Here is a 14672-nt window from a genome sequence, read left to right as displayed (position 1 = left end):
AAAAAAACAAGTTGAGAAGTTAGAGGGTTGACATGTTGTGGGGTTGTTAACCAATGTCATAAAACAATATGTATACTACTGTTTCATGAGAAACTATTTGTTCTGTAAGCCTTCACCTGAAGTACAATAAAAAAAAAGTTATTTAACTCAGAGCTCCTGAAAGGATAGGTGTGTCTGAATTTCTTCATGTTCTCCACTCCTTCCACTGTTATCCTGGTAAAACCATCAGGATTTGGAGGGGAATTTCTCACCAAAGCAAAAGAAGAAGACGAAACCAAGGGAGTGAAAGCTGACAGTCATAATGAGAGTTGTGTCCAAACACTCAGAAGATGAACCTGGAGGGCTGTCATGAAAAGAAACTCTGAAACTATAGAAACTATCATGCAAATAACTCACATCCTGGACCAGGAGGCCACAGCAGATGAAGTCACCCTTGCATCAAGTGGGGAAGAGTATAGGGTCACTTTGAAGTTTGGCCTGGGAAGAATGCCTGGTTGACAAATGCGAAGGAGGAGAATAAAGACAGAATCCATTAAAACAAGAAGAAGGAACAGCCTGTAACTAATGTGGGGAGAGCAAAGTAAACTTCAACTATATCTGACAACTATATATCGCTTTCTATGGTTCTTAGCTTCGGAATCACATCCACCTCTATAATACCTTTAGGGACTGGAAGCTTTCTGGAGTCCACCCTTTCATGATTGCCTTCTTTATGGCAGTATTGATCTCTGCCCAGCATCTGGTGTGTGGATCTCTTCAGAGCTCTTGCAACTTAGTAAAAGGACACTGCCCTGTTTCTCTTTTATCCCCTCAACATTTGTTTATGTTGTCACCTCTGTTTTGTATGCCCCTCTTCTGCTCCTCTGACTTTGGAATCCTACCCACCATAAAGTGAGCCTCATTCAAAGTTCACCCCATTTACCTACCAGGTCTTTCTAAATTATATGCAAGGTCCACATTGGCGTGCCCTCACAGCAAAAGTTGAGAGATTGTGTATGGTGTGTCTTGTCTCACTGACCTCCCATATGGGCAGCATGGGGACCAGGAAGGGGAGCAGAAGCATTCAAGCATTAAACTGAACACTAATGAACACATACTATGGGGCAAGGCAGAGACGAAAGTCAAATATAGCCTCAGGGATCTCAACATCTTGACAGGGCAGATGATTTTAATCAAAGTATCACAGAAATGAATGAAGACTGTGGAAAAAGAAATGGCTTGTGGTCCACCAGGCTACGAGAGTGAATGATAATGGTATATTCACTGGACTGAGGGGTGAGAGAGGCTACCATTACAGAGTTTCAGTGGACCTGAATCTGAAGGACAACTGTTGACTGGTTCAGGAGGCAGATGGGGAGAACATCCTAGGAAGAGGGAATAGCAAAAGTAAATGTCCAATGGCAAGAAAGAGTAAACAGGTGTGGCTAGAATCTAGAGAGTGAGAACAGCCTGGTTTTTGAGGAGGATGTAGAAGTATTTAATGGGGAGAACACACATGGCACTGTGGGCCCAGGGAACTCATCTGTATTTTCTTGAAAGCAATGGGTATTGTTTTAGTGGGAGGAGGTCTAATCAAGGTTGTATTTTTCAAAGGTTGTCCTTGCCACATGAGAGGGATAGGAGATGACTGTGTAGTCTAGCAGAGAGTGATGACCCCTGGCATGAGGAAGTGGAAGTGGCAAGATATGGACACATCATTTGATTTAGGAGATAAACCTGACAAGAATCTGATACAAAGTGAGCGAGTGGAAGATGTTCAGGGCTGGAACTCAGTATTATGGCTCCTGAACCAGTAAGTACTCTTTCTACTGTCCACGCTCCACCTCTATAAGAATCATCTTCCAAAGCAAACAAACAAAGAAACTCATTGCCATAGAGTCAATTCCAACTCATAGGAGGATTTAAATGAGTCATTGGCTCTTATCTATAGAACCTTAAAGAGGAGTTTTAAAGAAACAACACAAATACATTAAAAAGTCTTAAGATCATTGGGAATGCTCTAGAAGGTTTGTAAACCAGGAAGTAACATGATTATATTTATATTTTAAACCTTCTGCTTCTTATGTGGGGATGGACTGAAAGAGAGAGAGTAGAAACAGTGGGACCAGCTTGGGGGTCTATATTATTTATCCAGTGATAGATGATTGTGTTAGGCATGTAGGAAATAAAAAATAATGATATTTGGGGAAAGATTGGAAGGTGCAACTCACAGAACATGCTGGTGAAATGAATGGTGAGTCCTGAGGGAAATCACAAAATCAAAGAGGACTCCAAGGTTTTTGGCCAGATTAACACAGGAGCCAGTAGAACTGAGATGGGGAAGCCTGGGGCAGCAGTGATTTGGAGGGTGTCTTAGTCATCTAGTGCTGCTATAACAGAAATACCACAAGTGGATGGCTTTAACAAAGAGAAGTTGGTTCTCTCATGGTCCAGTAGGCTACAAGTCCAAATTCAGGGCGTCGGTTCCAAGGGAACGCCTTCTCTGTTGGCTCTGGAGGAAGGTCCATGTCGTCAATCTTCCTTTGGTCTGGGAGCTTCTCTGTGCAGGAACCTCAGGTCCAAAGGATGTGCTTTGCTCCCAGCACTACCTTCTTGGTGGTATGAGGTTCCCATGTGGCTCTTTTATGTCTTAAAAGAGATTGGCTTAAGACTCTATCCAATCTTGTATACCTACCTCATCAGTATAACTGCCACTAATCCATCTTATTAGATCATAGTGATTGAATTTCCAACACATAAGGAAATCACATCAGATTACAAAATGGTACACAATTATACAATACTGGGCATCATGACCCAGCCAAGTTGACAGATATTTTGGGGTAACACAATTCAATCCTTGATGGAGGGGGACCCAGAAGTTCTGCTTGTGGCCATGTGAAGACAGAGGTGGCTTTTGGATACTCAAGCAGAGATGAAAGCAGCTCAAGCCACCAGTTTGGAGCCCAGGGAAGAGGTCAGAGAGAACCCACTGTCAGACAGAAGGCATGTAAGGAAAAGAGACCAGCTGGGATCACCCTGGGAGTGAATTTATTAGAGAAGAGCTTCAAGGTCAGAGTCCTGGAGCATACCAATATTCAGAGATCAGGGAAAAGATGAAGTTTCAGCAAATAAAGACTGAGAAGGAGAGACAAATAGGCACCAGAAAAATCAGGCCAGAGCTGTGTGTGCCAATCTTGGGAAACAAGGCATCAAGAGGGAGTGTCAAGTGTTGACAGAAAAGGCCTGTGAAGTCACCACTGGATTTGCCAGCACCGAGGTCATTGCTCCCTTTCAAAGGCACTCACTTGATCAATTGGTGCAGGAGGGCAAACGTCTGTTTGGAGTGGGTTCAGGACTGAATTGGAGGTGAGGAAAAAGACTGCAGGTGTGCACAAATCTGAAATCTTTTACTTCAAAAAGGAGCAAATTATAGGGTGGTTATTTTCACAGAAAACTTAATGCAAATATTTATATTCACAAAACAACAAAAATCATTCAATTAAACAAAATATATTAAATTCCACTCTGTGAGTAGCTCAGTTCTATTAAATAGGGAAAAGGTTGTGGGAAGACCCAAAATGCAGTAGATATAGCCTATCTCCATGAAGACGATAATCATCCTGACAGACCCGTGAAAATGACAAGTGCTGTAACCAAAGAGCATATGGTGTGGAGATCCAATACAAAGGAGACCTGGATTCAGGTTGGAGATGAGGGAAGATGTACGTGACCTCTGAGATAGGCTTGAAGGATGAAGAAGATTTTAATGAGCTTGTTCTGTTTATCAGTGAAAAAGTAGAAGTAAGGTTGAAAATTAAACAATCCAATAAAATCCTCCCATTTGTTAACAAGACAAATAAAGGTTTAGGGTAATCATTTACCTCCTTGGGATTATAAAATTGTAATAAACTGAGAGAGATTATGGGAGAGGAATGAGGACTCTGCACTTTCCCCTCAGGTTAGCTGGCATCTTTTCTCTTACTCTTCTGCTTCTGAGATGTGGGAATGGCTGTCTTTTCCCTCAGAGAGCAGCTAGCTGAATCTGCTGTTTTGCAATTGTGGGAGTGGGGAAAAGGACTCCTCTCTCCTGGGATAGTTGTGAAAAGTGAAAGAGTATGTCACCTTTTCCTAAAAGAAACAAGATCCCTACTATCCAGGGAATGAAATGCCTCCAACAAGATAGCTGCAGAGGGATTGTCTGAATAATCAGAAGGATCTGGAAGTGAATCACTATTTAAAAGTGTACTTCCGAAGTTTATGATTCATATATTGGACTTGTTTTGTGGGATTCATTAATTATAAAAAGTGCTGATCAAATCTCTGGTGAGACAATAAATGTAAATGTTGAATTCTGGCAGAGGAAGATTTTAATCAGGGCTGAAAGATCAAATTGATTAAAACAAATCAGGCCCCCTAAAATTTCCCTGACCTCTAAATGGGGAAAATAAAATAAAATAATTTGCAAATGCCTTTGGGAAGCAGGTAATGGGATGAAGAGTTTGGGGCAGACAACTTTTACTTGGGAGCTATGAATGAGAGCCCTGGGCTGTTTTTCTTACGGGAAAAAATTTTCGGTGTGGAGACCAGATAGAAATGACAGTTGAGCTATTAATAGCTTTGCCCAGCAATTTAAGTCCCATTGTACAGTGAATCGCTTTCAAAGGGAACAGATAGAGAAACTTGTCTTGGCAGAAGAAACTGATGTAAGAATGGTTGGCCCCATTTTTTTTGCTGGTTCTTGCTTATTTAGCCAGCCTTCAAATAATTAGATAAAGCTGATGATTTCCAAATTTGTATTTCCTTCTGTCCTGAGCTACAGACTCATAACACAATGCCCTACTTGGCAATCTTCCCTTCTGGGTCCAACAGGCTTCAAAAAGCCAACATGTCCCAAACAAAAATTTTGCCTTTACTCTAGAAATAGAGAACAAGTGGAAAGCGATTTTATTTCACCAACAACCCCTGCCTCACCCTTACTTCCCTTATAATCTTCTCAGTCCCATAATGCCTCTGATCATTTTTAGATACTAAAAAGTCTTCTGGTTATTTTTAGACTCCAAATAATCTCATCGTATAATTAATAGATCCAGTCCAATGAAATGCAGAAAACTCCAAACCGTATCTCAAATGAAAGCTTCTCACCTCTTCTAGCTTGTGCTTGGAAGGGGGCGTTGTTTGGTGTGGCTTTTTGTTCCTCTTCTCTCATTTGTTCCCCTCACTCTTGCTAAATGAGGCTTCTGATGGTTTTAGGGCTGGTGGCAGGGAGATAGAGGAGAGTCAGGAGCAGGAAGTGTCTTTTGCCTGGAACTCTCATGATCCGGCACTTCGTACTCTCTGGGCTGGGTGGATTAATGTTTTTTCTTGATGTCTTGGACTCATTTTATGTTTTTGAGTCCATCTTTTATTTCTTCAAACATTTTAGCATGTTTATATGATATCTTTATCAGTATCTTCTATATAAGGAAGTTTTCAGCAGAATAATCGTGTTGTGCATTGAGTCAGAGGACTTCTGATGGATCACTCTTGTAAGTGTTTATAAATTTTGGATTCGAGCTCTTATTACATGGAGTTTTATCTACAGTAAGTCTATGTGGTTGGGGTTGAGCAAACCAGCCTATGCCCAATTCTTAGGTCAGTTTATCAGCTGGGGAGAAGTTCTCTGACAATGCAGGTAGTGTGAACTGCAGATACTGACTCCTCTTAATATGGTTATGAATTGTCAGAGTCTCAAACGGAAGCTCTTTATTTTCACACCAGAACTGAGGACAAGGTAGATGAGAGTCACTGCCTTCTCACTGTTGCAATAGACAGAGCCCATTGAACTGAGTGTGAAGCCCTTCCAGTCTTCTGGGTCTATATTAGGATCTGCCTGGCCTGGGCTTCGTCCATCATCCCTATAGAAGCCTGGATCCCAAGCCTCTGCGTTACTGAAACTGATGCATCTCTAACCCCCAAACCCAGGGCCACCAAAGAGTTAGCGGATGCCTCTAACTTTTCATTTCATCCATGGGGATATCTCTTACTATCTTAGCAGCTATCATTTAAAAGGAGGTTTGCTATATTTAATCTATTATGCCTAGGTATTTATAGTAGATCATTTTTCAGGTATTTTCATCCATTGGAATCTTCCAAATAAATTTTCAATAAGGTTGTTTTTAAGTTTTATCATACTGTTGATAATGATTCCAGTTGAGAGACGTGAGAACACAGAACCAGAAATAATTTATAATATTGGCCAGACTCCTTATTTTAGAGACAAAGAGACTAAGCTCCAGAGCAACTGTGATCTTCCTAAAGCTAAATAATCGGTTACTGATAGAGCCAGGATGACCAGCCAGGTCTCCTGAACTCTAGCACTTTTCTCACCAAAAAGAAATTTCTCCAAATTCTTAAGAAAAGGATTGGGACAGTCTCATACAAGATATAGGACGCTTCTCTCTCTGTATGTGCTTCCATCTGTATTCTTTTATTTTAGTAGGTAAATGCCAGGCCCTGGGAGGAGAAAACCAGAATGTCTACTGTAGCTGAAATCAACACCACAGAAGGTGAGATTTCCAACCATGGTAATTTACACACGGCTCAAGCTCAAAACTCCAGGAACGGTAAAATCATGTGCTGGTGTCTTGTTCTGGATAACACTGAGATCTATGTCACCTTGACTTCTGTTTTGGTGCTATACAACATCCTCTTGCTACCACCAGTGCCAATAATTCTATACAGCTACAAAGGATGTAAAGCAAATTAGATAAAATAATTCATTAAAGACAGTCTCATTATTAAGAAGAAGTGATCATTCCAAAAAATGAAAATTGAAAGAGTATTCAAATATTATCAGTAGCAATTATATGAACTTAAATGAATTTTTCAATCTTCATCACAATGCCATGAGGTAAGCACATTATTATCCCAATTTTCCAGATAAGATACTGAGACTGTAGACACCCAAGAACATACAGCTGTAAGCAGAGCAGCAGAGATTGGAATCTAGGCATCTGACATCAGGATTAAAATACATTTGAAAAAAATCATATATTCCCATAAAAATATTAATGATACCAATAGGAAAGCTTAATATAATCAAAGTACATGGCACATCAGTAACCACCAGCATAATCAATGGCATAGGGAAGCGTTTCCAGTAAATTCAGCTGTGACAAGAATGCCCACTCTCATCACTCCTATTTAACATTTTTTTGAAAATACCAGTGAATAAAATTACCCAAAAGAATAAAATAAGTGTTACAAATGGCAAAGAATAATCAAATATTTTCACTACATGCAAATAATAATTTTTAAGTCAGAACCCAGGAGAAAATCATGAATGAAAATAATAGAAAAAAGAACTCAGTTACGGAAGCAATACAGAGTATTATAAAAATAGTGTGAGGAATAACTGACAATAACTATAAAATTCCACCTTTGCACAGAAAAAGTCTTGAATCCATTAGGAAGCATACCCGTTCTTGGCTAGAAAGAAGCAACACTTCATGTGGCCATCCTCTTGAATCTGCCATATCAACATGATATTGATACACATTCTAACGTAAATTTTTGTGGTTGGAGGTATGTTGCTTAAATGCTGTCAGAGTTAAACCAAAGGTGAAGATCTGTCATTTCCTGAAACTTAGCAAGAGCATCATCACTACACAACAGGAAGCAGTGCTGGTCATTCCCTGTGATTTTGCTCCCTGGCAGCAGCCTGGAAACTGTGTTCCCACATGTCTTGAGGAACATGACCATATATTACCCTTGAGCTTTCTTTGCAGGGACAGTCTATCAACCTCTTCCAGCTGCTGTCAAACTAAATTATCTGGATTCAACCCCAGGGAAAGCCCTAAAGCTGCCATGGAACACTGACAAACTTTGTGCAAGCCTAGATTACAGTATCAAGATGAAGTTTAAATAATTCTCTAATTAAACCCTAGCCTACTCTTCCCCAATGCTTACTCTGGTCAATTCCACCCATTCTTTAAGTCTCTACTTGAGAAACCTCCTCCCTCACCTCTCAAGGGAATGGGTATCCACTAAACACCGATAGGGAAACATCTGAACTCCTTGTATTTCTGATTCAGACACCAATCTTCCTGGCTTAGGCAGGATAAGAAAGAACATTCTGGTTATAAAACTTCCTGTGCCCTCTCATCTCAGGCATTTGTTCAGTCTGACATGGACTGTCCATCATCTTGCTACTCTGTAATTTTACAATTTCCACCCAACAAATGAACTTGAGCATTGCCATCCCAACTATGATGAACAACATGGTCCCACCCAGCCACCCCAATGCCTCCACAGAAAGACCCCCCACTGACTCCCAGGACTATTGGAATGAAACTCTAAAGGAATTTAAAGCAGTGGTAAGTATAATGATACTCTGGATTCTTTTTTTGTCTAAAATGATTTGACTGAATGGACTACCTTTTCAAAAGCTGTGATTCATTTAATCAGAAAATATTTACTGAGAACTTACTATGGGCCAAGAACAACACAAGGGACATAATATATATATAAGGAGATTATATCCTTACTTAGTGTCTATAACTGTAACCTGAGACTAAATTAGAATAAAAGAAACAGATTCTAAAATTAAAGGGACAATATAAAAAACCTGTTGCTGTCGAGTCCATTCTGACTCATAGCAACCTTCTAGGACAGACTAGAACTGCCCCATTGGGTTTCCAAAGAGCAGCTGGTGGATTTGAACTGCCATCCTTTTGGTTAGGAGCTGAATTATACTTATTAAAAATCTACTATGATTCAGGGACCATACAAGAAGCATAATACATATCTAAGATTAGATCCGTATTTAGTGTCTATGAGTGTAACCTAGTACTAATCAGAATAAAAGACACAGATTTTAAAATTTAAGGGGGAATATAGATATAGATGGAGCTCTGGTGGCACAGTGGTTAAGAGCTTAGCTGCTAAATTTCAACATCAACGGGTATAGATACAGATATATAGAGAGACAGTGTCCTGGTCGTGCAATGGTTAAGCACTCAGCTAAGTGAAAGGAGGTTGGTGGTTTGAATCCATGAGCTGCTCCTGCTCCTCGGGAGAAAAGACCTAGCAATGAGCTCCTGTAAAGATTACAGTCTATGAAACCCTACTGGGTAGTTCTACTTGGTCATAGAGGGTTACATCCTCTACAATGAAGAAAATCTCCACAAATGAATGTCATGGGTTTATTTCTACTTTCTCTTCATTTCTTCCACATTTTTTTTTTTTATTACGCTGCATGCATATGATTGTTTCTATTTGTAGGCTTTCTGTACAGGCTCTCTTTTATTTTAAATGGTTGGTTAATTGTGTCAGGTTAAGGGGAAAGAATATGTTGGGCACATATTGAGTTTTTTTTGATGAAATTGGTAGATTGGATGAATTGGAGAAAGGTAAAGGAAGAAGAACTCCTCATTATTTTTTGCCTTTCAGTCCTCACAATAAAGACTGTCAACATTCTAACCAAAGATAAATAAACATGAGATTTTCTGTGTTCTTTAAACCCCTGTGTATGACTGGAGTCCTGAAATCCAGGGAATCATCCTCAGCTCCCTCAACTATGCCTCCTTCTTAGCTCCAATCCCCTACTGGCTATGTGGCTGGAATATTTGGAACCAAGCATGTGGTTGGTGCTGGCTTGTTCATTTCCTCAGTCCTGACCATGTTCATTCCACTGGCAGCTGATACTGGAGTGACATTGCTTATTGTCATTCAGGTTGTCCAAGGCATAGCCCAGGTACTCAGTGGTTTTCTATGTATGAGCGGTTTCAGAATGAGTGCACACATCCAACGATGAATTTTCAGGTTATGGTGACAACAGGTTATCATTCAATTTGAGTCAAATGGGCTCCTCTACGGGAAAGGAATCAACTCACCAACATTGCTGCATCAGGTAATTGATACCCTAATCTTCACTTTATATAGGCTGTCCAATAATACTCTGCACTGGCCTATTAAGAGAACCAAATCTTGTACCCCAATACTCTGTCTCCATATTTTTTGCTATAAACCACTTTTACTCTCTTTCTTGATCATAACCTAATGCTTACTCTGTGTCAAACCTTTGTTTACACATATATATGTTATATATATATATTTGTTTACACATAATAAGCTTTGCACATATTATTTCAATTTAGCCTCAGAACAATCTTATGAGTCAGCTATCTATAACTATTCCCATTTCACATATAAGGAAATTGAAACACAAAGAGATCAATAACTTGACCAAGATGACACAATTACTGAATGAAGGAGCAGGACTTGAACATATATAGTCGGGATTAAAGCTCATACTTGTAATCATTATGGAACTCAGCTTTGTCAAAAGCGTCAGTCAGTAGGAAGCACACAGAGTCCCGAACCTGGACGTCTCACCTAGAAGATGTTTGTATCTTGTGTTCAGGGATAATGCTGGGATCCTTCATCATCTTTGCTGCTGGCGGTCTCCTCTGCCAGATGATAGGATGGCCTTATAACTTCTATATCTTTGGTGAGTTTTGTTTTTCAAATCTCAGAGTTTTATTTGATGATAGAGAGTGCTGGCATGATTTTTTTGGGGGGGAGGAATAGAAGTTAGCCATGGTTAACCAAATCCTGTTAGATATGGATATTCACCTAACCAATGTTGATAATGTTCAGAGTTAACATGTGGTGAGTCTTGCTGACTTCCAAAATGACAATTAAATTCAGTAGCCTGAGTACCTAGCTAGAGTAAGCCTTACGATTTTAAGGGCATTATAACATTATTTCCTGCTTCTAAATTGAACCCACAAGGATACAGTGTAATTTCTTTCATAAGGTGTGGAAAATGTTATCATGGAGGGATTATACTTTAAATTATGTTAATTCATGTAAAACCTTCTTTTAAATATCGCCAATTTTACAATAACCAGAATATCATAGGAACATGACCTAATCAGAGGTAAAATACCATTGTAGATAGTGAAGAATAAACCAGTAGAGACTGCAGGACAGGTCAGACCCACATAACATTCAGAAGTCAGTATAATACCCAGAGAGATGCTGTGGAAATGTCCAAAAGACACACGAAGTATTCTTGAGGTTATATTCTGCTACTTCATAAACTTAAATTTTATTCAGACCTGGTTGGATCCTCCCAGTTGCTCTCAGCTATGGTTTATGTTTGTTTGATTTTGAAACATTTTCTGTTTGAAATCCCCTCTGCAAATTGACTAGTTCTCTCAGATGGTGTGTTAGATTCCTATAACAAAGGTAGACATATTCATCAGAAAAAAAAAGGTAATTACTACAGCACATTCACCTTCAAAGACGCTCCACAGAAACTCCACTGGGCACACGACAAATAGTACCCATGCACTGATAGGCTTACTGTGCTACGGTTTTGAGAAACAGAAAACAGCATATAATAATAATAAATAACTAAATATTTGTTGAATGGATACTAAAATCCCCCAAACACAATAAGTAGCATTGCTAATTTTCATCTCTAGTCCTTCCTTCTGAGGTTTACATTCTTTTATAGCAAAACTGTGTCTTTATAGCCTTATATTTTCAAAATGCAGTGTATTTCCTGGTGTTTGATGACTGCTCAGTGATATTTATGAATAAACATGTGAACCACAAGCCAACAAATGAGACTAGAACTCTTAACTCTTCCTCAAAATCCTAAAAAGGGAATTTGAAGATGAACCATATTTTCACTCAATCATGATAATTTTGAGTTTCTCAACACTGTAATAATATATGTGTTAGGGGAAATTTCTTTGCTGAGGAGTAACTTTAGATCATGTCTAGAAGTTGTCTGGGTAATCATTAGCACACAAAAATGAGCTGCTAACTCTTAGGTGCTTTGAGTAAAGTAAGAGAGCATAATGGAAAAATTCAATGATGAAAAGAATTCTGTGAAAGTATGAAAAGAAGGAGAAATGCCAACTGGTCCTTAAAAACTGAGGTCATTTGCAAACACAGGGAGCAAGAACTTCTAAGAGTCAGCTATAGCGTGAGTAATAGTGGATTTCCAAACTTCCCAAAACTCAGTGGTATAAAACAACAATCATAGTTCTGTGGGATGTCTGAGCAGCTCTGCAACATGTGTCTCTGACATTCTTTGGACAGGTCAACTGCAGTATGTTATCCCCATCAAAATGGCCAAGACCCAAGAGGCCAAGCCAAAAAACTCACAAGGTCTAGGATCCCAATGGTTCTATGTCATTTTCAAAAGCAAGTTACCTGGCTAATGCAAAAGTAAAGAGATGGGGAACTACCTTCCACCTCTGATAGGGCCTTCCAAGATTTTACATGCAAAGAGGGGTAGAGAATTAGGGACAATCATTTTTTTCAAGCAGAGGAATCCTCTCAGGGAAGAGTTAAAATGACAGAACTCCAATGCAGGGCTCACTGGATCCTCAATTTCTAGGTGAAATTGGCTGTGTCTGTTGTCTTCTCTGGTTTCTTCTGGTTTATGATGACCCCGTGAATCATCACTTTTTCAGCACTGGTGAGAAGACATACATCGTTTGTGCACTGGCCCAACAGGTACATTAAGGAACTTCCCTGCCATTTCCCACTATGCCTGTCTGGATGTCTCTGATGTGAAGAGTGCAGTGGAGAGAACTGTCTTTGATGGAGTGGATATTGATATGTGCTTTCTTCCAGGATTGTTCTCCAGGCTGGTCTCTTCCCATTAAGTCTATGCTCAAATCCCTACCACTCTGGGCCATTTTAATCTTGTATTTCTGCAGAAACTGGCCTTTTTGTATCTTGACAACGTACACACCAACATACATCAACTCTGTACTTCGAGTTAACCTCAGAGATGTAAGTTCAGAGAAAGCTCCTTGAGTTCTTCTGCTTGAATGTTTCATTGTCTAATTCTCTGTCTCTCTCATAATCACAGAATCAGGGGCTTGAGCCCAAGGACGCTCATGAGGTAATGCAACTTGAGTTCACATAAATTCTGATTGATCTCAGTGTGATTTGGGGCTTATTGGAACATGGCGTTATTTATGATTCTAGGTCAGCTTGGTTATTTACAGAATGTCATATGTTTAAGGGACCTATGCAAAAATTGTATATTCAATCCCCTCAATATTTGTTAATCAAAGCACTCGGCTGGTAGCATACACATTAAAGGGTTAACAAAACAAATACTGCCTTCAAGAAGCTTGTGACAAATAAACAAGATATGCTGAAAATAAGATATTAGTAATAAGACATAAATTCCCAATTAAGATTCATACTTAAATTGGTAAAAATTTTTTTGTTTTACTTTAAATGAAGGTTTACAGAACAAACTAGCTTCTCATTAAACAGTTAGTACATATATTCTTTTATAACATTGGTTAACAACCCCAAGACATATCACTACTCTCCCTTCCCAACCTTAGGTTCTCTATTACCAGCTTTCCTGTCCCCTCTGCCTTCTAGTCCTTGCCCCTGGGCTGTTGTGCCCTTTTAGTCTCGTTTTGTCCTATGGGTCTGTCTAATCTTTGGATAAAAGGTGACCCTCTGGAGTGGAGCTAAGAGGGTGTCTGGGGGCCATACCCTCGGGGTTTCTCCAGTCTCTGTCGGGCCAGTAAGTCTGATCTTTTTTGAGTTAGAATTTTGTTCTAGATTTTTCTCCAGCTCTGCCCGGGACCTTCTGCTGTGATTCCTGTCAGAACAGTCAGTGGTGGTAGCCAGGCACCATCTAGTTGTACTGGACTCAGTCTGGTGAAGGCTGCGGTAGTTGTAGTCTATTAGTTCTTTGGACTAATTTTTCCCTTGTGTCTTTAGTTTTCTTCATTTTCCCTTGTTCCTGAAGGGGTGAGACCAGTGGAGTATCTTACATGGATGCTCATAGGCTTTTAAGACCCCAGATGCTACTCACCAAAGTAGAATGTAGAACATTTTCTTTATAAACTATGATATACTAATTGAGTTGGATGTCTCCTGAGATCATGGTCCCCACAGCCCTCAGCCCAGTAATTTGGTCCTTAAGGGATTTTGGATTTCTCCGTGGAGCTTCCATGACCTTACCCTGAACAAGATGTGCTGGCTTCCCCAGTATTGTGTACTGTCTTACACTTCCGCAAAGTTACCACTTATCTATTGTCTATTTAGTGTTTTTCCACCCTCAACCCTCCCCTCCCTCGTAACCATCAAAGATTGTTTCTTTTTGTGTGTAAACCTTTTCATGAGTTTTTTATACTAGTGGTCTCATACAATATTTGTCCTTTTGTGATTGACTTATTTCACTCAGCATAATGCCCTCCAGATTCATCCCCGTTGTGAGATGCTTCACAGGTTCATCATTGTTCTTTATCATTTCGTAGTATTCCATTGTGTGTATGTACCACAGTTTTTTTAACCATTCATCTGTTGATGGGCATCTAGGTTGTTTCCATCTTTTTACTATTGTGAGCAATGCTGCAGTGAACATGGGTGGGCGTGTGTCTATTCGTGTGACAGCTCTTATTTCTCTAGGGTATATTCCTAGGAGTGGGACTGCTGGATCATATGGTATTTCTATTTCTAGCTTTCTAAGGAAGTGCCATACCATTTTCCAAAAATGGTTGCAACATTTTGCATTCCCACCAGTAGGACATAAGAGTTCTAATCTCCCCGCAGCCTCTCCAACATTTGTTATTTTCTGTTTTTTGTTTTTTGTTTTTTTTTTTTTTGATTCGTGCCGGTAATGCTGGGGTGAGATGGTATCTCATTGTGGTTTT

The 14672-nt window shown here is 39.6% G+C and overlaps 1 protein-coding gene across 1 annotated transcript in view; it reads left to right on the top strand.

Moving 5' to 3' along the window:
* Window positions 1-6493: 6493 nt before the first annotated feature.
* The window catches only part of LOC101357735 (probable small intestine urate exporter), a 19863-nt gene continuing 11684 nt past the window's right edge, over window positions 6494-14672 (top strand). Inside the window, 8 exon segments of the mRNA XM_023738387.1 lie at window positions 6494-6584; window positions 8131-8337; window positions 9482-9561; window positions 9563-9715; window positions 9784-9871; window positions 10385-10471; window positions 12380-12498; window positions 12619-12780. Coding sequence (XP_023594155.1) covers window positions 6494-6584; window positions 8131-8337; window positions 9482-9561; window positions 9563-9715; window positions 9784-9871; window positions 10385-10471; window positions 12380-12498; window positions 12619-12780 — 987 coding nt within the window.

This window comes from Trichechus manatus, unplaced genomic scaffold (genome assembly GCF_000243295.1).
Source record: "Trichechus manatus latirostris isolate Lorelei unplaced genomic scaffold, TriManLat1.0 scaffold00115, whole genome shotgun sequence".
Lineage (NCBI taxonomy): Eukaryota > Metazoa > Chordata > Mammalia > Sirenia > Trichechidae > Trichechus > Trichechus manatus.
The sequence above is the reverse complement of the archived record's forward strand: the minus strand, read 5'-3'. Positions and strand labels throughout refer to the sequence as shown.